Raw genomic sequence first — 26,719 nt, 5'->3', positions numbered from 1 at the left:
AGCGATATCTCGATATTCGAGGCGTTGGGGTTACACCCTGGCCCGAGGAGGCGGAGGTCCCACTTGTCCGTTATCGTTAGGAGATACGCCGTTCAGGGTGAATTGGGGACTGGACTTACGTTGCGGGGTTTGAGGATGTCGCGGGTCTGGAGGGCGGATGTTGTTGAGAGCATGAGGGGGAGGGCGAGGGTGAGGAGGGGAGGTAGATACATTGTCGTTGTCGCTGTCGTTGTCGTTGTCTTTCTCTTGGTATATTGTTCTCTGCTCTGTAAGGTCCTTCCGGGGATGCTTTGACTATGAAGTGGATGATGACGGGGGAGGACGAGATGGGGTGATGAAGGTGACGATGGAAGAAAGTGTGAGGACTGAGGAGTGGTGTACTAGCAGCTATCTAAACTGTCTAGCAGGGGTATTAGTTCGCAAGTATGTACTTTTACTGACTACTTACGGTACTACTGGTAGATGGTACAATCTAAAAGTAGATTCGAAGCTGCAGGGACCCGCTGGCCAGGAACATGGCGAATGGTGTGGCGATCGGAGTGACTGGAGCAAGGATCATCCTGATTGTGTATCATGTATGTTACAGATTGTTGGGGGTGGATGTCATTGGCGATGTACAGGGTACTACATACTCCGTAGATATGAAGCATACCTTGCCCTGGATATTGCTAACATTGTAAATTTTTGTCTATTGCAAAGTGTCTGGTGAGCCATGACTTTTAGGAGCTATCTAATACATAGTATGGACGCAATGGTCGCAGTATATTGATTGAACATGTTATTTCGTAGCCCTGGCATATCTACTACCGATTGCCATTGGTCAGTCTCCACGCCCTCAGAGGCAGACTCTGGAGTTTCAGGACCGCCGGCTGGATAAACAAGATAAAGGTGACTGTTCCAATCAACACACACAGGATGTTGGTGATGTAGTAGCCGTCACGGCTGGTTTCGCATATTCCACCGCCGTTGACGCAGCGGTTCTTGTCTGGCTCCAAGGCGCACGAGAACGCCGACGTGATCAAATCACCCTTCAGCTTCTCCGCTGGAGGCGGGACGGTTGGGGGAACGCAGGTGGCCACGGTGAAAAAGTCGACGAGTTTGAGGATAAAGTACCGAGGGAATGTACCACCAAGATTGGAGACGCTAGAACGGTCAGTATACAGTAGTGTAGATGGGCAAAGGTAACTTACGTTGCCAACATGGTCATGTAGGTTCCACCAATGGCGGGATCGGCAATGCGAGCATGGAAAGCAGACACTGCAACGAACATGACAGTGTTCATGAATGTCGAAAAGACGTGCTCCCCAATCACAACCAAGATGTACCAGAAGGAAACCGCCTCGCTGGCAGGGTAGATCATGACGGTAGCTTGAGCCAGGACGGCTGCAGCCAGTCGTCCTACAAACGCCCAGCACCATAGCCGCATGGGAGTATACTCGGTCGACCACTTTCCAGCATAGTAGCCCAGGCCAATCTCAAAAGGAAAATCGATCAGAACGACCAGCGCCATGTTGTCCGTGCCGAATCCCTTGTCCAACAGCTTCAAGCTGGTGACGGCATCATTGGCCTGGAAACCGATCTTGGCGATCAGATGGATCGCAATGATCGTTTGGATGTTCTTGAGTTTCAGGATGTTCCACATGCTCTTGTAGACATCGGTGATACTGTCCCGCTCCCTCGTCTTGTCTTCTTTCTTCAGGACAGCCAAGCAGATCGTCACGAATAGGTAGGCCCAACCCCAGAATTTCAGATATCCGCCCAAAGACAGCAGGCCATCCTCGCTGGGTGTCGTTCTAAACCAGCGGTTCGCAAAGTCCTTTGAATTGAATGCCAGAAAGACGGTATATGAGAGAAAGTGTCCGGCTGTGAGGCCAACGGTCTGCGCGGTCGAGGCGTAAGAGATGTTGGGAGGCGACATGAGCGTGATGGCCCAGCCGTCCACCGCAATATCCTGCGTGGCGCAGAAAAAGACGAGCAGGAACCACCAACAGGTAAAATTCCACACGCCAGCACCCCCATTGGCACCGGCCTGTACCATCATCTCCTCAATTTGTCCGCCCAGATAGATCATCGCCAGGCCCGCAATGACCTGGACAGGTGTGATCCAGCTCTTCCGTCTCCCAAACCTCCGACTCCATACTGCGTCGACAATCGGACTCCAGAGAAGCTTCAAGGAATAAGGATAGGACGCTAACGAGAAAACGCCGATCTGACCGTAGGAAAGGTATGGTTTGAGCAGGAACGGAACGGATCCTGTGGCCAAGCCCATGGGGACTCCCTGCAGGAAATATAGAACACATAACAGCAAAAAGTTTCTTTGGTCGGAGGAAGGCAAGTTGGCGAAGCTAGTTGTCGCCAAAGCTGGAGTTTGCGGGGTGATCGGGGGTTCATCATTCAAGGAGAAACTCTGCCGGAACATCAAGCGAGACGCCCGCGAGGCCGATGATTCGAGCGAGGTATCCCTCTTGCGCATTTCAATATTGGAATTCATCTCGTCGCCAGCATAGCCGTTCTGCGTGCCGGTTGCGAGGGTCAAGCTCGGTTTGGAGCGACGTTTTGAGACCGTGCGACTCTTGTTCTTCATCTGTGTACTGCTTCGTCCGCGGTGGTGCTCAAGGAGTCGCGTGCCCGGCGTGTCGTCCACACCGTCCGAGTCGGATTCGAAATCTGAGGGTGCAGGGAAAGAAGTTTCAGGCTGATGAGGGACGTCTGAGTTGATTTCACCTCTGCTGTTGCATACTAGTTGGTCAAGTTCTACCTCGTTGGGTTGGTGAGCTGCGGAATGAGAGTGCTGATCGGGCCGAAGATGGTGGTGAGACGTGGCTCGAACATGAAGGGAGGAGGAAGGAGGATGACTGGAATGAGAAACGGAGTCAAGATCGGGATAATGCATCCATCCAATGTGGCGGTGGAAAGTGGAGGAGAAGGGTCCAATCTGTAGGACTGGAAGCTTGAAGGATCCGATTGAGGCAAGCTGGCCTCAAGGGGAACTTCTGGAGATAGTTCGGGGCGAAGCTTATCTTAGTGTCGGTGGTCGGCTAATAATAGTTCAGGGACTGAGAAATGAGGATATCTTTTCTTCGTGTCTTTGCAATTCAGCTACATCTACGGAGTACATTGAATGTCTGTGTCACGGTCGACTTTCCATTCACCATTGTCTCGAGTATTTGACCAGTGTAACCATTCGGAATGAGAATGACAGGGAACTTGGATCTTTGTCATAGCTAGTTGATCAGCTACCGTACACACTGCAAAGTGCAAACGATTCTCTCATCACTTTAGAACTACGCTATTCGATATGCACTGATGCCATATGTGCTGGCTGACATGAATCCCTTGCCCAACGTATACTGGAGATCTCACTCCTGTTGCTATCGTGGCATCGCCATGTCAATCGTGCATATGTAATCAAGAACTAAATTTGCATAGGCACGATTAAGGAGAGTAACAAGAGCTCGAGACTACTCCGTATCTCTTCGCCGTTACGTGAACGAAAATGAACTTCTGATCCGTTGGTTTCGTCGTACTGAGTCTGGATAAATTCGTTGGCACGTGACGCCATAGACACAAACAAACATGACTTCGGAGTAAACTGCTTCTCCGCATCATATTCGCACGAGAGATTGAAAACAACCTCGTATACTTTAGACTGGCATAATGGAATCACCGGACAGCTCCAAACAATTGGAAGAGCAGTTAGACTCCGAGATCTCTTCCATCCGGCGCGAAAGTGAGTCCTACAGAACCGCCCATCATCACACATCGCTAACCGCATACCAGTCCGCAATCTCCAACGACGACGTCGACTCCTAACTTCCAGCCTTCTTTCATCCGATAACTTTCAAAAACGACTGAAGGCGCACCAAGCAGCAGCAGCGCCTACACCCATCTCATCTCTGACCGACGAAGTCTCCCCCCTCGTCCAAGCCGCCGATAAACACGCCGAACTAAACCATCACCGCGTCGCGTTCTCAACAACCACCTTCCCCTTCAAAGATCCTTCTCCGCACTCGGACCATCCGAATCTACTAGGTGTACGCATTGATATCTGCGGTCGGAATGGCCGCTTCACGAAACCGTACTACGTGCTTCTGAGACGGGCCGGCACGGGCGAGGAGCGGAGGCTGCAGGTGCACCGTCACACAATCCCTGCGTTTATTCCTATCGAGAAGCTGGAGCGCGTCTATCTGCCTGTACCCCCATCGCAGGAGTCCGCGGAAGAGGATGCACCCCTCAAGCCGTGGAAGGGTCGGGTGCGGAAGCAGGATCTGCGGGGTCTAGTTCGCGAATTGAGGCGGCAGCTGGTTGCGTGGCATCTCAGAGTCGATGCGGTTAGCATGCTGAGAGAAGACCTTGGCGGTGTTCGAGATGGGAGTGTGGGTGGCGGTGTAGACGAGAGTCGGCTGGAGCCGAATGACTTGGGGATTGTGTCTGTTTCTCCGACGGCTCTCGAAGCGACGTATGTTCGTCTGGAATGGGAGGATGGACGTGTTGGGCGCTTCAAGCTTTCCGACACTGGAATTATTGAGCGTGCAGTCATCATCGGCGACCGCGGGAGAGACAAGAGGCTGGAAGCTGTGTTTACCGGGGGTGATGGGCGAGTGGAAACGCTCCTGGACCGGTTACGGCAGCAAGCTATATCCTAGATCAGACGAATGGATTGCAATGCTCATGTAAGGGCTGACGGGATTCTCTCTATGAGTGACACTGACTCGGGTGCAAAAGACCGATATTATGCATTGAGTTCTATAAGCGGCACATAAAGCTGATATCTATCGAATATACAGGAAAGCCGATTGCCAATCAATGCTATGCACAAGTAACAATGCCGCCAGGTGTATATATAATGCTCGCCTGTCCAAGACTGAAAAGTGAAATGAAGAAGCTCTAGGAGCACGTCAACAAAATAATTACAAGAATATAAGTATCGACCATAACTGGAGGAGGGGAAGTAAACACATTATCTCCACAATGGCAATAGAAAAGGGGCAGCTTCAACGTATATGCAAATGAGATGATTCGATAAGAAGAAAGGGTATCACTTTGAAACATCACGTCATAAATTAATGCACTGGTTCACCTTCCTTCGGGTGTGTCTGTTCGTCACCGCTCATGTTCGTAGTGTTTTCCGAGACGCAAATGGCTGAGTCCCGCGTCTCGTAATGCGTGTCAGAGAATGACAGTGGAGGTAGAGGGCCGTACGGGTGTCCGTGTTGTAGTTCCAGTTTCTTGCGCAGAATGGCTTCTTCCAGGTTCCAGCGATGGCGCAGCTTCGTCTTCTTCGCGTCGAACGCGTGCATCGCCAGCGCCTCTTCCTGCTGGTGCTGTCGTTGCAGCTCAGCGAATTCCAATGCATGCTTGTCGATGAGCGCGTCCAGCTCCCTCTCCATTCGCGCGATGGCCTCCTGTAGTCTGATTTCTTGTCGGTCTCGTAGGACCTTGATCTTGGCCGTGTGTAACCGGTCCATGCATTCGTGGTCGTGGTACTCCTGCGCCAGCAGGGACTTTTGCTGGTTTGTGTATTGCCGGACCGGGGATGTCCCGTCGGATCCAGATATTGATTCGGAATCCGACGTTGGTGGGGGATGGGCGTTGTTGAAGTATCCTTCCATATACTTGATGCGCGTGCGGGAGTTCCGCTTCTCCCTCTCAAATTCGCGAAGCTGGTCCATCTCGACTGCAAGCTGCCTTTCCTCCATACGAGCGGCATCGGCCTCATTCTGCAAAAGTCGTTAGCTTGTCTGCAACACCGGCCTTGAATTGCGGGAAATGACCTTCACTCGCTTCTGCTCCTCCAAGGCTTTATTTTCCGAAAGCCTGTCGGCCACGACAACTTGCTGGTTGCGTCTGAGCTGAATCAGGAAAGCATCTTGGAAGGCGATATGGCGATCTCTTTCCGACTTGTGCGATTCACGCAGCTGGACTAACTCCTCATTCTCAAGACTTCTGTGCAGTGTTTCCTTATCGTAAATGGGTATTTCAAGTCTCAAGACCTGGCTCGCTTCGTCTGAACTTGGGTTCTGCGACTCGCTCCGCCTCGACTCCACGTAGACCTTATCCACGCCCCCTTGTCCTCTAGCGACGGTAATCTGAGCTGCGGGTGGAAGAAGGACCGTAGAGGGCGTTCTCTTCTTCCTGAAATGAATTCTGCCAATAGCAGATTTTAAGCTCGATTTTCGCTTCTCTTTCTTGTCGGTCGAAGATATGCTCAACAGCGAGTTTCTGTGACCGGGCTGCCCCGCGAAGATCCCATCTAGACCACTAACCAGTCTTCCTTCACTCGAGCTAAATGACGTGGGGCGCGTGGAGAGCGAGGCAATCGATCGGGTGCTGCCGCATTTCACGGGATCGGAGGAGACGGTGAGTTCCGAGAGAGACGAAGCAACCTGGTCCAGCCGGGAGGTTTCATGAGATTGTGTTACCTCACATATCGAGTTGCGGTCTGTCGAGGAACCGGAAGACAGGACAGGGGAGGATACATCGATGATTCCCGAGGCGATCGAGGCGGCCAGTGATGCGGTTACCTCGACTTCCGGAACTTTTAATCCCAGCTCATGCGCTTCTTCGACTAGTCGGTGATCCCGAGCGATCTCTAAATCTTCGGATGGAAGCAAAAGAACCTCATTGCGGTATTGAGCTTCATCGATGCCGACCGAATTTGACGGCTCCATGATGCGATCACTGTTGGTGTTTTCGAGTACATAGAACTCCAGAACAAAACCCCGTAAACTTTTTCTTCTTACCGATCAGATTTCAAGGGCGCGCAGCGGAAGATACTAGGACACTCGTCCACAGTACCAGAAGCACAGTGGACGAGATGGAAGCGCTCACGAGCAGCATCCGACTTGCGGGGTGGGTTTCATATGGAGCAAGTAAGAACGGTCGGGAGAAAAGGAAGGATAAAAGACACTAAAATTGCGAGACTGGCAGCGATGGAGACACCGAGAAAGACAGAAAGAAATGAACGAGTCAAGCTGGTTCGGGCCTCAGGCTTTGCACCTTGGGACCCACGAGGACCGTCTGACCGAATCATGAACTATGGTTACGCCACGATACGCAAGGTCAGAGGAACATCAGCTGTTCTTCTACCAGGGCCAACCGATACATTGGTAACCTTAATACGCCTGTTAATGCTCAAGCCCTTGCTGCCTGACTTTGGAGGCAACAAGCGTGCCAAAACAGGCATCTAGGGCTTAGGGCCAGGGTGTCCGGTACGGTCCGCGCTAAGGCGCCCCTAGTTTCAGCCACGCTGCATCACCATCGCTTTGAGTCAGGAACCGCGGCTTCAGAATTATGGTCCACTTCCAAGGGTGGGTGGTCTCTGTCCTCGTGAGACCGTTGGCCCTTCTTACCATGATCTATCTACTGTTGTAAATTGACTGGAATGGAGTTGCTCGGTCTCATCATATGGATACAGCAGGGTGAAATAAGTTAATAACCGATACTTAGCAAGGACGGAGGCCACTCCGCTACTCATCTACAACCGTGGTCTTGAGGCATCAGCTAACCAATGTTCTTGACCGCTTCCAAGTTCCAATTCTTGCAAGTCCACAACAAGTGGCGAAGAGCATCACTACTACTACCTAGTACTAACTGAAAGGGAGGCAAATGAGGTTGTGGATCCCACCACGTGGAAGACCATTGACCGGGCCACTTAGCGCATCAGCATTGCAACGGCCATGGCGTAGGCTTTTTCTTTGGCATTGCCTTGGATGGTTCCTGGTGGAGCTCTTTTGTCCCAGGCATGATTGCAACCTTGCATTCTCTGGCACACAACCTGGCGACCAGGCAGTTTCTCTATCTTCGCAGCGAGGGCTTCAGCTTCACGAGCCAGGCTGTCACCAGCCGCTGTCACAACAAGAACACGATCGGGAAAACTTTCGGGCTGCGCATAGCATGGTGAAATGCGCGGGTCTCTGGCATCATATGAGGAAGGAACGTAGCACTTATTGAAAAGCCGACTCAAAGGTGCAGGAAGAGGCTTCCCTGCCGGATCCGGCGGGATTTTGGCTCCCGGGTCTGTATACAAATCGAGCGGTGGGTAGAATGCGAGAATAGATCGAAATGTCCCTCGTGGGAAGAGCACGGAAGACGCCACGATCGCAAGATTCCCTCCAGCGCTGAACCCGGAGATAGCCACTCGAGTCAAATCGAACTTGTCTGGCTGTTGGAGGACCCAGTTGACCACATCCTCCACGTCGTTAAGCGCCGCAGGAAATGGATGTTCCGGTGCCAGACGATATTGGACGTCCAACACTGTGTATTCTGTCTCTCGACTGACTTGCCGACAGAATTCGTCGTCGCTTCCGTGAAGCGGTATCAAGAACCCGCTGCCGTGGAAATTAATGAGGACAGGCGATGGCGACAATGCAGTTGCTGGCCGATAGACATGAGCTCTCAAATGTCTGCCCGCGTCTCGCGACTTTATCTGAAGGACATCATCTGGATTTGCAGAGATGCGCTTGCCACGTGTGGCAACAGCTCTGATGAGCACCGCCAATATTTTGCGGTAGATGTATGTTAGGAAAGACATCAACGGCGTGGCAAAGTAGACGACGGGAAGGCCAGTTACATTCTTGATAGGGACATCGATGAAAGTTCCGGTCTTTAACACTTCACGTAGGCTGATTGCCGACGACAGAGGGGGGAGAATGTAGGATTGGAAAGAGTGCGCCTCGTTGCCTCTGCTATAACGCTTAAATGCGGTGCTGCTGAGAATATCGGGCTAAAATCCACTAGTTCACGAGAGTATTATTGCCTGCCCGAAACTAAGGAACTTTACCTAGGCATCCCTTAAGCTCTGACTTGACCTTAAGCCTGTACGATGTCAGGTGCGGGACTAGATCATTATTGGGATATATTGCACGGCATTTCATAGGTAAGGTACAATTGAGATTCTACGGAAATTAATCTTCCTATGAGATAGCGCAAATCATATTACATACTTCTGGTAAATACAGCCTTCCAAGTTGAGGTCACAATATCAGGATGAATGTTGGCTCGTGTGTGCATGACACCAGATGCGGTGGAATTAGCATTACCCCGTAGATCTACGGCCAAGACCGACCTTCCCCCTCAACCAAAGGCTTCCAAGCACATCCCAAGCCTTCGATCGCAACGCACCTGATTGCACGAGAATGGCAACACTTCCGTCATCTCTTCTGTTCCATCACCATCTGTCTCAGGTATACTCAAAGTCATCCTAAATATCCCCCACAATCTTATTGCATTAAATTCTTATTTAAAATAAAGAGATAATCTGCTTATCTTTGTCAAGTACGGTGGATGCTCAATAGTACATGAACTAAAATCCAATCATTGGTCCTTCGTCATTTACTCCTTGTATTTATTGCATACGGATCAGACACGCAGAACAATGGCCTTTCATCATCAAGCTGGGGATACTAGATTCACAGTCTTCATCCGTCTTCCATTCCCCAGAGGCGATTTTGTGGACCCTCCTCCTGCAAGTGCCAACGCTGATCAAGCTCACTCTCTGACTATCTACTGACACTCACAGGTGGAATGGAACGCTGCCAAGGACCAGGCACTCTGGGATATTCTCTCACGACCAACCAAAGGGGATGACATAGACTGTGAGGCAATTCTATCAAAATCATCAAAATTATTCTAATACTAATTCTCTCATAGGGAAGGCACTGTACGTCCCCAGGAAATGTAAACATTCATAATCAACGCGTGCTAACAAACTGGCCGCTTCCAGAGCGGATAGCTTCGATGTCACACTTCAGTTTCTCCTCCAGCAGGCAGCATGGCTTTATGACCGGCAGCTATCGCAAGTCCGCGCCCAAATGCGCAAAGTGGGCACTACGCACTCTAACTCCCCATCTCCGGCTCCTAGTTCCATGACCGGGAGCACAGCTCTCGGAGGCCAACAGCCCAAAGGCATTTCCGGTGCAGGTATGTCTTCTTGGAACTCACTGCTAGAAGCAGTATAGTTAAGATCAGCTCAAGGTCCACGCGCCCCATCTCGTCTTGTTTCACAGCAAAAGGACACCTTGCCGCAACGAAGTAAGTTTTATCCTTACTGCATGTCGTCAGTCAAGGCCTGGCTATTGATGCCCATCTGACGAACGCAGCGCCAGGTCCACGCCGTACGAGCTCTACAACCACCATTAACCAACTAAAGAGTCAAAAAGAAACGTCTCGAAACGAAACGCCACCGGCTGACACAAAAGACACTAAATGGGAGGGCTATGGCCGACGCCCTTCGATCAATAAAAAGGAGCAGGCTGTGCAGGCCTTGCTACAAAGATCTCCTACACTTGAGGAAGAAGACCTCTCCTCAAGTTCGTCGTCGGAGTCTGATACTGATGGCGATGTTGTGCTCAGCAGAACAGGACCACGGTTTAAGCGCTTTGGCAAATTCTCGACTCATCGGCCTGGTCTGAGAGATGACGAAGAAGACGAAGACGAATCTCCCGCCTTTTTGCCCTTGGCTCGCGAGTCGGAAGAAGTTCCACGTGAGCCCTCCCGACAAGATCTGAACGCAACGCTTCGTTTGGAAGCAGAGCATGCCGCTGCGCAGCGGAGGCGCTTGTCAGAACAAGAAAGTGTCCCGAGGAAGTCAATCACAGCAGAATCGTCAACAAGCTCTGTCAGCTCCGGGGCCCCTGTTCCTTTACCGCAAGGAGACAGTCGTCGGATCTTTCATCAATCAGGTGGACCTTTCAGCCCCCAAAGGACGGCAGAACCAAACCGATCAAGTCCTCGGAGATCGATTGCTTCTGGCAAGGACACTAGCGATACACCTAGCATGGGAAGTAGCTTCAGTGATCTCGACGGTAAGCTCGATCGAATCCGGTTATAATTCTGAGTGTTCGTTACTAACTATTGTCTGAGCAGATGCCAGCGTCACACAATCGGCGCTTGAAGAGGCCCTACTGAGTAACATGCAACACGGAGGAATGGCAAGCCGCATGAGCACTATCAGTCAAGCGCTACGAAGCCGCTATCTGTAGGGCCGGAGTGCTCCTGATCGGACATTGTATGCTGTGCAAGGATGGAATCCAATAGTGAATGAGCTTGTATCCAGCTCTGCATGATGTGTCGCTAGACGCCGAATTGATATTATCATGGATTGAAACACTTCTACCCACTCTCCCTAATTGCTTGAGTGTACTGAGAGCTTATCACGTGAACGCTCAACTAGCTGACGTCAAAGGCGGAGGTGCTTCAAAGGCGGTGAGAAGAGAAGCACCGAAAGCCCCTCAATCAGCCTCGGTGCAAGTAGCAGAGAAGCCGACAACTTGTGTCCCTGTACTGCGTATCGGCAAATAACAGGTCATCTTTTTGACCTACAGTCCTCTGAAGCTCGGCTTGTCGGGCTTTCGAATTTGGACTTGGCACATAGCGAGTTTCGGCGACAGGAGTGGAAATCTACCAGGTACATTAGTGTTCGCTTGATGTCGGATTAATGGGGGGGCATCCTGTTGGGGGACCTGTCATCCGCTCGGGCTAACTGATTTCTCTGGTGGTTGAGGAACAGAGTCCCGTCCAGGCAGCGACAATACCAGGTACCCTTCGAGCACTCTCGGTTGATTCTGATTCCTTTTATCCATTCCATCCGATCGTATACGTTCCTCGCGAATTATCGTATTGAGTTGAGCGCCTTTGCATAGATCGTTCCTATCTCGGGTCAACGTCAGCCCGCAATCATACTCGAGGTCTAAAGAGCCTCAAGAGGACTCGAATTGATCTCTTTGGCACTGCTTAGAAGGATTGATTTCTTGGCTACGGAGTGCCGTGCGATCAATAGCCATTGGAAGAATTGGAGCAGCTTCCCAGAGAAGCCGATTGACAATGGCGGCAGCAACAACAGAGGAAATGACGCCTGCGGAGCAAGAGTCCGTCTATTTCAACAACTATCCACCTCCTAAGAACCTCCCAAAACATGAAGCCCTTGCCAGAGCTTTCATCGAGTATCACGCCGAAGCGAACAGGCGGCTGGTCCTAGTTACGTCCGGAGGCACAACTGTGCCCCTCGAAAACCAGACGGTGCGATTTATAGACAACTTCTCGGCTGGAACCAGAGGTGCAACTTCCGCCGAATATTTCCTCCAAGAAGGCTACGCGGTGATTTTCCTTCACCGGCAATTCAGTCTGCTGCCGTATTCGCGGCACTATAGCCACTCGACGAACTGCTTCTTGGACTTTATGGATGAGGCGCCCCCATCCACGTCGTCAGAATCTGCCAATCCAGATCATGGTCCTATAATGGTGCGCAGTGAATATCAGGACCAGATGCGGGACGTTCTGCGGAAATACCGCTATGCCAAACAAAACAACTTGTTGTTGCTTTTGCCATTTACCACGATTTCAGAGTACTTGTTCGAGTTGCGGATGCTGGCCAAATTGATGAGACCACTGGGGCCCAATGCATTATTCTACCTAGCTGCTGCCGTCAGTGACTTCTTCATTCCTCGAGATCGGATGGCAGAGCACAAGATCCAGTCCTCCGAGCTTCCCGCGCACCTGGACAATTCACATGCGGTCGCGGGAACGGAAATCTACACGGGTGGGCTGGAAACCCAGGCAGGAAACAGCAAGAAACTCGTGATCGGTCTGGACCCAGTGCCCAAGTTTCTGCATCGACTGGTGGACGGCTGGGCACCTGATGGAAGTATGGTCGTCTCCTTCAAGCTGGAAACGGATCCCAAGCTGCTTGTCTACAAGGCGCAGACGGCGCTGAAGCGGTACGCACACCATCTGGTTATTGGCAACCTTCTCTCCACACGTAAATGGGAGGTTGTCTTTGTGACGCCAGATCCCCCCTACGAGCGCTGGATTCGGGTTCCCAAGTCGAGACGTAGCAAGAGCATCTCTGGTGCGGAAGACCAGGTGGGCCTGGCAGAGGCAAAGAAAGCGGGCGAGCAGTCGGCGAACCGTCCCAGTGGGGAAGCCCGAGCGGACAATGAGCAGAAACCAGCAAGTGTTAGCACCGGGGATGGAGTGGAGATTGAGAGTCTGATCATTCCTGAGTTGGTGAAGCTGCACTCGAACATGATCGCCAAACAGCAGGCCAAGCAGCAGCCATAATACTACCTGAAGATGCCACCACAAGTCCCCAACAAAATCAATTTTATAGCCCATAGATAGATATCCTCCCGATCAAATATTAGTATCGACTTCATAATCTGGTACCATTGCTCCTTACTAAGTCTTAGTCGTACTTGTCAAGTGCTTGGCGTGGACGATCTGGCCCCATTGTCCCATACAATCGATAGATTGGCAGTTTGGCACTGTGTTTTGGCTTTCGAGTCAACATTCCACAGTCTGTCCGGGCAACGTCTCACGGTGCATTCATAGGGGAACACAACAGGGTGCGCGGAATATAATGAAGAAGAGAGATGACTGGTTGTTCCTAAATCAAGCCTTCTGACAGTTTCACGGCGTGGCAGATAACATCCTTAAAAAGCAACTAACGCTGACCCCACGATCTTCCCAGGGGTTTCAGCTTGCGGAAACGCAACACATACGCGTCATCGACGGTTGCTTAATGCTCTTACCGTCGGTGGGCCGATCGTCATCTGTTCACTACTTAGGTTGTTTTTCATCTTTTCAGCCTATCTACCGTCTGAAGCTGCTGCTTGAAAAAGTGCGAGTGCCGTCCCCAATTCCGCCTCGTCCCTTTCCGCCTTCCGCCTCCTACCTGATCCGACAATATTAATCACTCAGACTATGATCTGAAATTGAGGAGAAGACATGAAGAAAGACTAAAGGGAAGACCGATGATGATCAACAGTGTCTTTGTCAAGTTGAAGACTCGGTCTCAATAGCGCTGCTTCGCTTCGCCCTTCCTCCATCCTGAATCTCCGCCCGGCGTCTACAACTTATCCTCCTCCAAAACTTACAGCTTCGGCTGCACTCACGATAATGCTCATTCCCCTCCGTTACCGTCGACGCATCACCCTGATCTCAGCGGTGCTCGGGCTGTTCCTTCTATACCACCTCATTTCGATCCGACCGGACCTCCAGCGACCGTTCTCGAGCTTCCGCAACAACTTACAGCAGCAGTTGTCAACGCAGCAACAACAACCGAAACAGAAGCAGGACACTCATTCCGACTGCACCCTCCTTCCCGGCATCGAAGATGTACTGGTGGTGATGAAGACCGGCGTGACCGAAGCCCTAGACAAAGTCCCCGTGCACTTCGAGACTACCCTGCGCTGCATCCCCAACTACGTGATCTTCTCCGACTTCGAGGAAGAAATCGCCGGCGTGCGCATACACGATGCCTTGCGCAACATGGACAGTGAGGTAAAACGTACAGTTCCAGACTTCGACCTCTACAATCGGTTACAGAAGCTCGGCAGACACGGTCTGGAAACGCAGGATTTCGCCGACGAGGCCAACTCGGCCATTGGGAAACCCAACAACCCAGGCTGGAAACTGGACAAGTGGAAATTCCTCCCCATGATCCAGGAGACGCTGCGCTACAAGAGCGACGCAAAGTGGTACGTCTTCATGGAGGCGGACACCTACTTCGCCTGGCCCACGTTGCTGGAATGGCTGTCGAACTACGACCCCGAGAAGCCGCTCTACATCGGCACCGAGACCCAAATCGCGGACGTCATCTTCGCGCACGGTGGGTCTGGCTTCGTCATCTCCCGACCTGCCCTGCAGCTCGCGGCGGACGAGTACGCCGGCCGCAGCGTCGAGCTCGACATGTTCACCGACGAGCACTGGGCGGGCGACTGCGTCCTCGGCAAGGTCCTGCTGGACGCCGGCGTCCCGCTAACGTATTCATGGCCCATACTGCAAAACTCGAACGTCGGCGAGCTCGATCCCTTCACAACGGGCTTCTACCGCCATCCTTGGTGCTTCCCCGCCGTCGCGTTCCATCACCTCTCCCCGCAGGACATTCGAAACCTGTGGGAATTCGAGCAGCGACGATGGAAGGTAAGATCTCTTCTCACCCTGACAGTGCTCAAATACAGATGAACAAATGATTAATGACTTTCCTAGTCCCACAAACGCCTCCTCCTACACTCAGACGTCTTCAAAGAGCTCATTTACCCCGAACTCTCCAACGTCCGCGACGGTTGGGATAATCTCTCCGACGAGGAACACGCCTCCGTCGACACATTCCATGAGTGCCAGTCTATCTGTCTCAATGACTCCACCTGTGTCCAGTTTGCACTTCGTGCAGGCTCCTGTTTCACCGGCAAGACGCCTAGGCTCGGTGTGAAGAACACCGCCGTGCGATCGGGCTGGGTCATGAAGCGGATCGAGAGGATGGTGGAGTCGGCACCTTCATGTCCGAAGCCGGATTTCGGTCTATGACGCTGATGACATGGCGATGAGATGGTAAAGGCGGAGCCTATCATCTCGATATTCCTGTATCACTAGAGTCTGCATTTCTCTAGCTTCTCGTGCTTGCTCTTATCTTTGCTCTCTTGCACAGCATCGGGTTATACATTGGGCTGGCGTCTATGGTGGTAAAGCATTGGGTTCAAAAGGTTATACTATACTATTTCCATTTTAGGCATACTGTTTATCGAATCGACTTCTCGTTCCATTTCCTCATTTCCAACTGTGCACAACCTTTTTTCTTTTTTTTTTTTTTTTTCAAAATCGGTTTGTCCCCGAAAACATGATGTGTGCCCCCATGCCTCATCCAAATGATCAAGAGCAGCAGACCACTGAGGGCTAGATCCCGCGGTCAAACGACCATGAGTGGTGGACTGCTAGGGTCCTCAAGGCACTGGTCGATTCGCATTATGGTCAAGTTCATTGCCTTGACAAATCGAATAACCTGTGGGAAATACTCAACTGTGCTCGGACTCAGGTAATGCATCACAGCCAGGTTGCCCCCGCGTCTCACATCTCGATAGAAAGCCTCCAGCTGTCTCTCCGGAGTTTCAGTGTCAGCCCAGAGCCAGTCCTCGATGTCCACACTCCAGTTGATGATCTGAGGATCAGAGGTATGCACTGCGAGCCGTTGACGGGTTCTGGCGCCAATCGTTCCAAATGGTGGCCGGAAGTAGTGAGCTGTTCAAGGCTTAGTCGACAAATTGGGCCAAAGCTACGTACAGGGTCACCTACATTCAACTCCCAGGAAACTCCTGAACGCATGGATATTCCTGATGATTTCATCGTCGATGGCTTCGATGGTTTCCAAGCCTTCCATTCTTTCGCCATTGTCAGCGCTGGTAGTCAGGTTGTGCAGGGGAGCTCACTTTGGATGTGTATTCGAATGGAGAGCGATTTGATGGCCTCTCCTTAGCATTTCCCGGTACACTTGTGTGAAATTGGTCTCCTCATTTCGAAGTCCCGTTCCGACAACGAAGAAAGTCACCAGAATATTCTCCTTCTCCAGGATATCCATGACCTTCTGAGCAAAGTGCGGTTGCCCATCGTCTATACCAAACGCAAAGGAATTAGGCTTCGAGCATCTAAGAATCATCCTACCGTTGGCTAGCCTGTTCGGTACTCGAACACCCATTGGAAGCTCAGGCACAATTTCCACCTTGTATAATGTCAAGCTTTCCTTTGTGTAGAATCCATTGAAGGACACCGACAAGACTCTTGATTGATCAATGTGGAAGTGTGAAAGAGGCACGTATAACTCATTGCCACTGGTATACCTGGCTGCCTCCACCGAATCCCACGTCTCGGGGTATGGGTTCCGATACGGGTTACACTTCTCATTGTTCTGGTTCAGCGAGAGGCTGAACTTGTTTGTCCCCGAAAACACAACATGAAGATACTGATCGCTGTAGGGGAGGAAACTGAAGCATTGCGATGCCGCCAGCTGGGTGTGATAGTTGTGGTCGGGGTCCGTTGGAAAGAATCGCACGTAACCGTCACCATATTCAATGGGCAGACCTTCTCCCGCACCGTGCCAGAATCCGAGATTGTTCTGCCATGCGTCGTTGAAAGTATCTATGACGAGCGTTGGTTCGTGGTCTAGTCCGTTAAGCAGAGACACTTTCGTGGTGTTGCGGGGGGTGCGGTTCGACTGCAGTTCGGCATACTGCTGACCTGAAAGAAAATGCGTGATCTTTGTAGATGCGATCGATGGACTGGCAATAACCAAACTGATTAGGGAGAATATGCTTATCAGTCCGGTCCATTTGAGATGGCCCTGCAGATCCGTCGCGGCCATTGCAGATGGTTTTCTGAGAATAAAGTACTGAGCGCTTCTCAAAGAATAATAATACTCAAAGTCCCTAGGTCTGAACAGGCGCTCGGAATGAAGAGTATGATATCCTCAGAGTGTGCAGTATGGAGAGGGAGAGAGGATCCTGAGGACTCGCAATGAGCAGCTGCGTCTTGGTGGTGTGCATCTACGAGAAAGGGAAAGAACTACCTGATGACCCCAAACAGGAAGGTGCACTCCCCGTTTCGCAGGTGGGATCGTATACTTGGAGCGAATTTACAGAGGTTGGATCACCAAATATCAAAATAAGCCGGGTCATTATTCATCAAATATGGTCTGTCCGAACAAGATACTAGCTAGCCATCCTTTAACGGTCCCTAGACTCCTCTGAAGATCCTGCGAAAATCTAAACAGATTTATCATCGTAACCCAAAGGTCAGAGTTGGAAGATAATCCATCAATGATCCCCACTGAACTTCCGAAGCATGCCCAAGGTCCAAAAAGACAGCCTGCCAGTAGTGGACTACCATACTAGGGAAAAGCAGAGTAATTTACCTTACAACGCAGAGAGCCCTGCTCCGCACTGAAGGTGTGGAAAGATCGAGCGATGTCAGCCACGAACTCGCCGGGTCAAACCGTCCAGGGACACTGATCCGACCAGAGACTCCTACCCAGTCTCAATCACCCATCAAGCGCAAGATCAACCGCGCGACAGCTCCATCAAGAGACAGAGAGTATCAAGAAAGGGTGGGCCTCTCTCCCAAATCACTCCCAGCCGGTAGAGACAGGGGCATCGTCGTTGGGAGATTCCATGGGAATGCCACCCCAGCCAGTTCCGGCATCATCGTTGTTGGTGTTCGCGTTGTCATCTCCATCGGCAGCCTCGTCATCCGTATCGTCATCGAACTTCACCACATCGTCGGCAGGCTTGTAGGACTCGAGGAAATCGGGGACTTTCTGGCCGCTTTCAATCAAGATCTTCACGAGATCGGGGGCAATATCGGAGTTTCTGTCATTGTAGAAAGAGGTTGCAAGGCCTTCGTTGCCAATGCGTGCAGTACGTCCTGTGCGCCGTTAGCTGACAGCCCAAGATAGTGTACGTGACTAATGTGCTCACCGATACGATGAATGTACTCGGTGATGCCACCGTGGGTGGTACTTGGGAGATCAAAGTTGACGACGTGCATAACGTTCTTGATGTCCAGTCCACGAGCCGAGACACCAGTGGCCACCATGATAGGGCATCTAGCACTACGGAAGGAACGCCTGTTGGACGGATTAGCACGAGAACTCTCACTGCTTTGGTGGGGGAGAAGTCAACTCACAGAGCATCCTCACGTTCGCGCTGAGTCCGATCGGAATGGATCGAGGTGCTCGGAAGACCCATGTTGTACAAAAAGTCATCCAGGAAATCGGCCTGGGTCTTCGTGTTGACAAAAATCAAGGTGCGGGAGGGCGGCATTGCCAGCAGAAGGTCGTAGAGGCATTGTTTTTTAAGGTGATCCTCGGCATAGATGATCTGATACATTTTCAGTAATGCTCCACATCTTAAAATGAGCCTTCGAATTACTCACGGTCTGATCGACGTTTATGTGGGTGCTGCCAGGACGTCCGATGCGGATACGAACATGGTCCTCCGCAAGAAATTTACGGGCCAGACGACGACATTCGCGGTTGAAGGTTGCAGAGAACATCATGTAACGATGGTCTGCATCCTCGTTCACGTCTTCTGCTTGTCAGCACAACATTACAGAAAGTGACAAACAATAGTTCATACCTCCACCAGACATGATTTTGGTAAAATCAGACTCCCAGTCAGAGAGGAGGAGTTCATCGGCCTCATCGATGATAGTATACCTTGGAAAGAGTGATTAGTCTGGGAGTAAATGATTAGGAAGATATGCCTTACTTGACCCGGCGAAGGGAAAGGACGTGAGGCTTGTCCATAAAGTCCAGCAGTCTGCCCGGGGTACCGATGAGAATGTCACAGCCCTTCTGGAGCTCCTCACGCTGCTCACGCACGGGAGCGCCACCGTAAACGACGCAGGGACGCAACATAGAGCGATAGCATAGACGACGAGCCTCGTCGAAAATCTGGGTGGACAGTTCTCTGGTTGGAGCAACAATGAGCACCAGCGGCTCGGCACGAACAGCATCGACCGAAGGATTGAAGCCGTTGGTCAAGTTGGGACGGGGGGCTGCCAGCTTTTTGGCCTTGCCCATAAGCTGGGAAAGCACGGGAATCAGAAAAGCGGCTGTTTTACCAGAACCTAACTCATTGATTTAGTCATTCAGTCTCGTTAGACATCAGCTTTTGTACTCACCCGTCTGGGCTATGGCAATCAGATCATGACCGGTAAGAACAGCTGGAATGGCGTAGGCCTGGATAGGGGTGGGAACCTCGTAGTTGCACAGACGAATGTTCTCACGCATGATAGGATGGAGACCAGCATCATCAAACTTCAAGTCATCAATACTGAGAACGGATACAGCATAGGATAGCAAAAACTTACGTTCTTGACCGGGTTAGGTCGCTCTCTACTCTCAGCGATGACATCGATCTTCTGCAGACTTCACAGGGTCAGCTGGAAGCTCTTCATTGATTGAGGAAGGACGTTCACTTACTTTCCGATCTTGAGGCCAGTGCGGTTGATGAACTCGTTACGGAACAACATATCCTCGAGCTCTTTGTTGGGAGGACCGACATCACCAAACTCGTCGTTCCATTCATACTTAGCAGCTTTGGCGGCCCACTCGGGAAGTTCAGTCTCCTCAGTGACCTCTTCCGGCTTCTCAGCAGGACCAGTGTTGTACTTGGCGTAGTCGTACTGCTCGGGTGGAACCCATCCCTTCTCGCGAGCGAGATTGGAGGCTTCGACGCTTTTGTTGATTTTTTCGCTTGTCACTTCTTTGAGCGCATTGCTCATGTCCGTGACGTCGAAGCTACCCATGTTGGCAGATGGGTCGGTGTTTGGAGCTCAGAACGCGTTTGGGAAGTCTAGAACGAGTGGAGATGTCAGAAAATCACTATCAAAAACAGTCAAAGAGGCCAATTACTCGATTCTTGCTCGAGATATGAGAAGAGGACTTTGCCACTTGGAAAGAGAAGCAATGCACGCCGAGTAAGAGGAAATGACGATACAGGGGATGGTAGAAGAGATAGGGAGAGAGGGAACGAACCTAGCGAAACAAAGCAAAGGGGGAATATCCCACCTAGGAGAAACCACTTGTTGTACTGGTAGAAGATAGTCAAGAGACTGATGATGATCATCCACACACAGAGAGTAAAGCACTCTATGAGCTTCTTCACGGAGGATAGATGAGGAGGAAAGAAGGAGAGAAAATTCTTCTCAGAGAAGGATGGGAGATGACAAGGAATCAAAACAAACACAAACTACAGAAACTGCCGGAATAGTAGAAAGCAGAGTCGCCGACTAAGCGGACCCGTCACCCAACCTGATGCGTCCTGGTGAGGCGGGTCTTTCTTCTGTTGGGTGCTCTGTGTCTGTTTGAATGCGATTGTCTGCATCGCAAGCTGAGAGAAGAGAGAGCTACTAGAGTGTAAGATCTGGAACATCTAGAGGAGGCAAGGGAAGTTTGTGGAAAGCAATGTGCCGGCTAGGAATATAGACAACGCTGCGAGCTCTGTATCGTTCAAAGAGGGGAGAGTAACAAAGAACCTTGACAAAAGATCTCAGAAGGACGTTATATGTGATCCTAGAATACTATGTAGATAAGGAAATAGCTGATTAGAAGGCCCGTTATGGCTCCTCATAGTCACCATAGCTGGTTGATGCTGCCAGAAGTATTTTCTGCTACGCTGACAACCGGTATAATACATAGAAGAACTCAGGACATCAGAGGGATGGAAGAGAGTAGATAATCAGATTGGACAACTGTCAGCCTTGCCAAAAGGAGTTGTTGACAACCTGTGCCTGATATGCAGGTAGCCTTCTGTTTCGTTTACCTGCGGGTTGGCATGTCTTTGGCTCTTCTCAACAGTATTTCGATATGCAGTTCAATGGATTCAAGAGAACCTAGTCTGTAAGGTATTCCTCGTAGGCGTAGAGCCTATCTATGGTTGCTCTGCGTCTGCTAGTATTCCAGCAGACATGGGAGAAAGAAACAATTGTGTTCAATTCTGTGAGGAGAGCAATTAGCGTACTCTTCGTCTTGCTTCTCTAGATATCTTCATTCCATATATCCTTTGACTTATCTGGGGCCTGAACATAACAGTCAGGAGACAGCTCATTAGGTAGAATCTTGTGTAGATGCTTTTGAGTTGTTAGATAGAGCATGATCGCAGTGCTTCTTCTGATATATCCTGATGGAGATATACATTTGTTGCTGACATCAGTTGCTTCAAGAAACTTGTACCGACAAGGAACAGTATTCTAGTCAGAATTTTTAGGAAATCAGACTCTTGTAGAATCTGAGAACGATTCCCACGCTGCTTATGATCAACTGAGGTATACAGACTGAGCTTGGGGGCAGTAGTTCCCATGTGCACTTCAGTGTGGCTTGATGCCTCAGGCCTTGGCTAGCAAGACCAATCAGCGACAGACGTCATTTAGCGGAATGGAAGGAGATGACCACATCCCGCTTGACAGATCCATCACTATGACCGATCAAATATGTTCATTATTTCCCATTCAGCAACCTATTCATGATTACATATCCTCTCCGACACTGCCCATCTACAAGCTCGGTATCGGTTCCATCCGCCGAAGTAAGGATTGGGATGCTCCGCCCCGTCCAGTACTACCCTACTAAGTACTAACGCTTTGGTTCCACTCCTCAACAACCTAAAACGGGCAGAAGGAGATATACGCTGTAGTGGTTATCACGGCGTCCCTTTGCTCCGAAATGGCGACCACAGTCACTGGCGGTCTTTAAGCTTCTGCGGATAATGACACCGAACTTCTAATCACTCCCCTTTCTCATGATTGTTGAGACATCACCATGCCTATTTCCTCCCCAAAGTCCAATTCGGTCGGCCCAGATGCGGTCGCACCTAAACGTGTGACCAATTCATTCACAGAGCGAACTGTCCGACTCGAGCAAGCTATCACCAACCCTGGAGCTGTCAAGATCAACGTCAAAGGTGCTTTCATTGTTGACGAAGAGCCTCGATCGAAAAGTCCCGCTTCATCCACGGACGGCGTTCACTATGAGAGTCAGGATATTCGTCTCCCACATCATACTGGCATCGTGAGCCATGTCGCTGTCGATGTGAGTGCCCGTCATTTTTTTTTTCCCGCTGTTCCCCGCAGAATCATCACCCCGCAATCTCGAACAGAAAAAGAGTCGACCAACGCGCATACCTCAAAAAAGACAAGGAAATTTCTCTAACCGTTCTACTTTTGCACAATCTCTAGATTGGAGGCTCGCTCGCGAAGCTCGTATATTTTACCAGGGAATTGGACTCGCCTGACAACGGTGGTCGCCTGAATTTTATCAATTTCGAAACTCACCGGATCGATCTGTGCATTGACTTCATCAGGCAATTGAAAGAGGAACATGAGAGACTCAATGGCTCCTCTGGAGACGAGCTGTGTGTCGTTGCTACGGGAGGAGGCGCCTACAAGTACTACGATAAGCTGAAAGAGACGCTGAACGTGAACATCATACGGGAAGACGAAATGGAATGCCTCATAACAGGTCAGTTTGCTGGATTATCTCAATCTTCGCATTCCGAAAGAATTTACTCAACTAATTCCTGCCACAGGTCTTGACTTTTTCATTACCGAGATTCCCAATGAAGTGTTTACATACAGCGAAGCCGAGCCGATGCAATTTGCCGAGGCCCGAGCGGATGTTTACCCGTACCTATTAGTCAACATCGGTTCAGGAGTATCAATGATCAAAGTATCTGGTCCAAAGCAATTTGAGCGTGTGGGTGGTACTCACCTCGGCGGTGGCACATTCTGGGGCCTGATGTCGTTGCTGACCGGTGCCCGGACCTTTGACGACATGCTGGCCATGGCGGACCGGGGCGACAACAGTGGGGTGGACATGTTAGTCGGCGATATCTACGGCATGGACTACAGCAAGATCGGACTTAAGAGCACTGCCATCGCTAGCACATTTGGCAAGGTCTTTCGTTTGAAGAATGCTGCCGAGCGGCATGCCGAGGATGGGGAAGGTCTTTGTCATGGCGACGCTGAGCAACAAAATGGTGAAGTGAAGTTCAGCCCTGAAGACATGAGCCGAAGCTTGCTGTATGCTATCAGGTACGCTCCTGCTTGTCATCAATGACCCGACAATGAGCAGTCGCCGCTAACAGCATTCAGTAACAACATCGGGCAAATTGCCTACTTACAATCTGAGAAGCACCAGGTCAAGCACATCTACTTTGGCGGCTCGTTCATTCGCGGCCATCATCAGACGATGAATACATTGTCGTATGCCATCCGATTCTGGTCCAAGGGCGAGAAACAAGGCTACTTCCTGCGCCATGAAGGCTACCTCGGCGCTGTTGGCGCATTTCTCAGGAGACAACCAGAGAACTGGGGTCGCAGAAATAGTATTCATGATGCAGCTTCCGCGATCCAGGCGGCGAAGGAAGCCGTTCAATCCAAGAAGGAAGAGGGTTCGAGCTCGACGTAGCTCGAGGGACCATATCTTCACGCCCATCTGGATCACCAACACCTTCTCGTCACTTCAGTTTTGATACCCTCTCGTTGACGTTTTCCCCTATGTTTCTGTTTCTCAACCCTTGACGATCGACGCTGCTCGTTCAAACTGTCTGTTAACAGAAACACCATTTCCGATCCTCTGACATACTCATTGTTCATCATCTATGAGCGTTTTGCACAGCGTCACTTGCGTTATGATATACTTTTTCTAATGCTTTCGCGGGTCTCATTGCATTGTTCCGATGTGAGACCGAATGAATCTTTCACCTGCTCCTCACTTACCTGCATTCATACTTCACGTCGACTCATCCTAGACATTTCTTTGTACTATCACTATGGCTACACCTATCTTCCTCAACTACCCGTCTGTTATCCTTAGTCGGGCCGCTTGATTGGCATAGACTTTCGGCATACGTGCTTGATGACGCATAGAGGAAACTTGATATCTTTTGAGGTTGATCTTTCTAGATTTAATTCATAGATTGACTTTTGCATCATGAGTGCTTTAAGGTGGTCACGATCTCTCTGGCGGTCCCTTTAATATTGCAATAATACTGGATGGAAGTGGCATGATATTGTGATTGATCTCACTCCTCTTCACCATTGGTCTTCTGCCGAAGCTCCTTGCAGCTTCTATAGTAGAATCCTTGCGTCTCACCAAGAGATGGGCTGGACCTACTGTAGGTTGTACAGTAAGCCATGAGTAAGTTAGTACGTTGAGCGGATTTTCCAACGGTCATGCATCGACATAATCAACTCAATTCAGATGTTGTTTTTTGAAGGATAATGGATGGGAGTATAGACATTAGACATGAGTCTTTCCTGACGACGGCACAACCCTCAGTTAGGATTGAAACACCTCAAATTAGGTTATAGCACAGACTGCGCCTAGAGACTTTAAGAGACACTATCGGGTATTTTCTAGGCTTACTAGGTAGCTTGCCGAATCCCTCAGCGTTAGCCCACAAGCTACCTGTCAAGGCTTGAAACCCCACTGATCTCCAAGACAGTAACTTAAGCTAAAGAAAGGTACCAAAAAAGCCCAGAACTAAGAGGAGGGCCAATCAGTTACACACTTGCATTGCGCCGGCTCATCTGGACGCGTTCTCTTTGCTTTGAGTTGGAGCAGCTACCCGAAGTAGAAGTGAATCATCTAGTGTTTTTGTTTGTTCTGCGCCGAGAACCTAGCTACTCTTTCTCCTTTTCTTCAAGTGCATTCGTTTTCTCTCCTAATGTCCTCTTTCTTCTTCTCAATCCGGCCGCAAAGCATTTTTTGTCCCAGATCTATAGCTGACAAAGCCCTTTGAGCTCCACCCCAAACATGGGGGACCAGTACGTATCAAATGGCATGCATACACGTGAGGCCAGGCGCGCTAACATCTGTACTTGCCTTCTGGCTCTAGGGTCGCAATAGATGTCCACTCCGACGAAGAGCGGAAACCATCATTATCCGCCTTGGACGCGGATGAGCAGGCCTCTCGTCGGACGATAAAGATCAACCCTATACCGGAATACGGTCCAAAGCAACCGATGCCCGACCACCTCGTTGATATCCTCGACGAATGGCACAAGGAGAATGGTCGTAAGCTCCCGCCGTGCACATATAATAACAGCAAACCGTGCACGAACAAATGGAAGGTCTTTGACCGGGAGGGCCGGGAGTTGGAACTTTCAAAATTCGACATCCTCTCGCCGTGCGCGTACTCGGTCCTCGTGCTACATTCGCCTGACTTCCCGCAGAAGCTGGTCAGAAGCCGTTGGCCGAACTGGACGAAGCACGGAAGTTTCCTGGTCGCATGGCGGGGTGTGAACAATGGATTCGAGGCCAAATGCTGCGCCATTCGTAAATTCGCTCCGGCACTGAAGGACATCGTTTATTCTCGGGATATCTGGAAAGTCACAGTCCCCGATCTGGACCCAGAGGGTGAGGGTATCAAGAAGAGGCACCTGTCAGTGGCCACGGCTCCACCTCAGCCGCGCGTACAGAACCGGGGACAAGAGCGCGAACGAGAAAAGGAGCCGGAAAAGAGGAAGAGGGAGCACCGCCTCAAGCGCGAGGTTGCGACCAGCAATCCGAGCTCTGGGGATGCTTCAGAGTCATCTGATGAAACAGACTCGTCGGCAGAGGAATCCTCCGACGCTTCATCATCGTCCGAAGAGGAGGAAGATGGAAACATCACTGCACCAATTGTCAAGAGGCGCAGGCTCCAAGAACAAACATCTAATACTCTAGCGAGGACTCGCAAGGCGCCCAACCCGGCCAAGGTGACTTTCAAGCTTGTCTCCTATAAGTCGGGCGCTATTCGCGCCTTTCCCCTAGAGGAATGTAAGACCGGGAGAGATCTCTTCGAAAAGGCACGGAAATTTTTCCGACTATTCGACAAGAATGTCAACGTCACGATTCTTTCATGTCAGATTTCGTCTGAGCGTGCGCAACATTTTCTTTTCGGCAGCGAGGGTGAATTTGAGCTTCTCATTAAACACGCCAAGGAGAGCAAGAGCACAGAAGATGGGGTTACCATCGAAGTGAACCATGTTTTAGAACCTTGATGAGGCTTGAATCCTCTGTTTCCTATTGCATAAAGTCATCCGTTATCCGGAGTCAGGAGTTTCTCAAGGATCAAGGAATGGGCGCATCGAGATTATATCGTATCGCATATCAATCAGTTTTTCTTCAAGTACCTTCTAGCTAGTTGCTTCAAAGTACATAACGCTATTTCAAGAATTCATCAATGTACTCCGTACATCAGGCTGAACTCATTCAATGAATCATCTCAATTGTTCTAGTGCGATATTCGTCCTACTCGAAATGCCTTGGCCGCGGCTGGGATTTGAGAGAATCGGGAAGCGCCAAGTGTCCAATTAGGATGGCTCAGGGGCCAACTATATATAGGCTGACTAAGTCGGGACGCTAAACCTAAACGGGATGGAATCCTGACACCCCCCCTCGGACCGA

At 50.6% G+C, this 26,719-nt stretch overlaps 11 protein-coding genes across 11 annotated transcripts; 6 read left to right on the top strand and 5 right to left on the bottom strand.

The window, feature by feature from the left end:
* Nucleotides 1-803: 803 nt before the first annotated feature.
* CDV56_103434 (SD08430p) lies at nucleotides 804-2,893 on the bottom strand (the record flags this gene model as incomplete). The annotated part of the gene is made up of 2 exons (XM_026757053.1): nucleotides 804-1,143; nucleotides 1,191-2,893. The coding sequence occupies 2 exons, from the start codon at nucleotides 2,891-2,893 to the stop codon at nucleotides 804-806; spliced, it is 2,043 nt and encodes a 680-aa protein (XP_026610305.1).
* Nucleotides 2,894-3,657: 764 nt separating this feature from the next.
* CDV56_103260 (uncharacterized protein) lies at nucleotides 3,658-4,646 on the top strand (the record flags this gene model as incomplete). Its single annotated transcript, XM_026756879.1, has 2 exons — nucleotides 3,658-3,730; nucleotides 3,781-4,646. 2 exons carry the CDS (start codon nucleotides 3,658-3,660, stop codon nucleotides 4,644-4,646), a joined length of 939 nt encoding a protein of 312 aa, XP_026610304.1.
* A 417-nt stretch (nucleotides 4,647-5,063) lies between these two features.
* On the bottom strand, nucleotides 5,064-6,671 carry CDV56_103026 (uncharacterized protein; the record flags this gene model as incomplete). The annotated part of the gene is made up of 2 exons (XM_026756645.1): nucleotides 5,064-5,720; nucleotides 5,775-6,671. 2 exons carry the CDS (start codon nucleotides 6,669-6,671, stop codon nucleotides 5,064-5,066), a joined length of 1,554 nt encoding a protein of 517 aa, XP_026610303.1.
* A 983-nt stretch (nucleotides 6,672-7,654) lies between these two features.
* CDV56_102767 (putative esterase/lipase) lies at nucleotides 7,655-8,790 on the bottom strand (the record flags this gene model as incomplete). Its single annotated transcript, XM_026756386.1, has 2 exons — nucleotides 7,655-8,711; nucleotides 8,783-8,790. 2 exons carry the CDS (start codon nucleotides 8,788-8,790, stop codon nucleotides 7,655-7,657), a joined length of 1,065 nt encoding a protein of 354 aa, XP_026610302.1.
* Nucleotides 8,791-9,137: 347 nt separating this feature from the next.
* ATG29 (multidomain presynaptic cytomatrix related protein) lies at nucleotides 9,138-10,982 on the top strand (the record flags this gene model as incomplete). The annotated part of the gene is made up of 7 exons (XM_026756098.1): nucleotides 9,138-9,185; nucleotides 9,521-9,596; nucleotides 9,652-9,661; nucleotides 9,725-9,921; nucleotides 9,976-10,032; nucleotides 10,101-10,805; nucleotides 10,867-10,982. The coding sequence occupies 7 exons, from the start codon at nucleotides 9,138-9,140 to the stop codon at nucleotides 10,980-10,982; spliced, it is 1,209 nt and encodes a 402-aa protein (XP_026610301.1).
* An 841-nt stretch (nucleotides 10,983-11,823) lies between these two features.
* CDV56_102208 (phosphopantothenate--cysteine ligase CAB2) lies at nucleotides 11,824-13,059 on the top strand (the record flags this gene model as incomplete). Its single annotated transcript, XM_026755827.1, has 1 exon — nucleotides 11,824-13,059. One exon carries the CDS (start codon nucleotides 11,824-11,826, stop codon nucleotides 13,057-13,059), a length of 1,236 nt encoding a protein of 411 aa, XP_026610300.1.
* Nucleotides 13,060-13,896: 837 nt separating this feature from the next.
* Nucleotides 13,897-15,306, top strand: CDV56_101900 (glycosyltransferase family 31 protein; the record flags this gene model as incomplete). Its single annotated transcript, XM_026755519.1, has 2 exons — nucleotides 13,897-14,922; nucleotides 14,989-15,306. The coding sequence occupies 2 exons, from the start codon at nucleotides 13,897-13,899 to the stop codon at nucleotides 15,304-15,306; spliced, it is 1,344 nt and encodes a 447-aa protein (XP_026610299.1).
* Nucleotides 15,307-15,685: 379 nt separating this feature from the next.
* On the bottom strand, nucleotides 15,686-17,131 carry CDV56_101656 (polysaccharide deacetylase family protein; the record flags this gene model as incomplete). Its single annotated transcript, XM_026755275.1, has 3 exons — nucleotides 15,686-16,014; nucleotides 16,069-16,154; nucleotides 16,203-17,131. 3 exons carry the CDS (start codon nucleotides 17,129-17,131, stop codon nucleotides 15,686-15,688), a joined length of 1,344 nt encoding a protein of 447 aa, XP_026610298.1.
* Nucleotides 17,132-17,890: 759 nt separating this feature from the next.
* Nucleotides 17,891-20,076, bottom strand: CDV56_101210 (DEAD/DEAH box helicase; the record flags this gene model as incomplete). Its single annotated transcript, XM_026754829.1, has 9 exons — nucleotides 17,891-18,189; nucleotides 18,243-18,391; nucleotides 18,451-18,644; nucleotides 18,700-18,854; nucleotides 18,903-18,982; nucleotides 19,035-19,395; nucleotides 19,450-19,585; nucleotides 19,639-19,696; nucleotides 19,751-20,076. 9 exons carry the CDS (start codon nucleotides 20,074-20,076, stop codon nucleotides 17,891-17,893), a joined length of 1,758 nt encoding a protein of 585 aa, XP_026610297.1.
* A 2,011-nt stretch (nucleotides 20,077-22,087) lies between these two features.
* On the top strand, nucleotides 22,088-23,734 carry CDV56_100637 (pantothenate kinase; the record flags this gene model as incomplete). The annotated part of the gene is made up of 4 exons (XM_026754256.1): nucleotides 22,088-22,357; nucleotides 22,504-22,786; nucleotides 22,854-23,358; nucleotides 23,419-23,734. The coding sequence occupies 4 exons, from the start codon at nucleotides 22,088-22,090 to the stop codon at nucleotides 23,732-23,734; spliced, it is 1,374 nt and encodes a 457-aa protein (XP_026610296.1).
* A 1,350-nt stretch (nucleotides 23,735-25,084) lies between these two features.
* Nucleotides 25,085-26,313, top strand: CDV56_100128 (uncharacterized protein; the record flags this gene model as incomplete). The annotated part of the gene is made up of 2 exons (XM_026753747.1): nucleotides 25,085-25,095; nucleotides 25,167-26,313. 2 exons carry the CDS (start codon nucleotides 25,085-25,087, stop codon nucleotides 26,311-26,313), a joined length of 1,158 nt encoding a protein of 385 aa, XP_026610295.1.
* Between the last annotated feature and the right edge of the window lie 406 nt (nucleotides 26,314-26,719).

Source organism: Aspergillus thermomutatus (assembly GCF_002237265.1).
Source record: "Aspergillus thermomutatus strain HMR AF 39 chromosome Unknown NODE_331, whole genome shotgun sequence".
NCBI classification, from domain to species: Eukaryota; Fungi; Ascomycota; class Eurotiomycetes; order Eurotiales; family Aspergillaceae; genus Aspergillus; species Aspergillus thermomutatus.
This window is presented reverse-complemented; position numbering and strand designations above follow the sequence as displayed.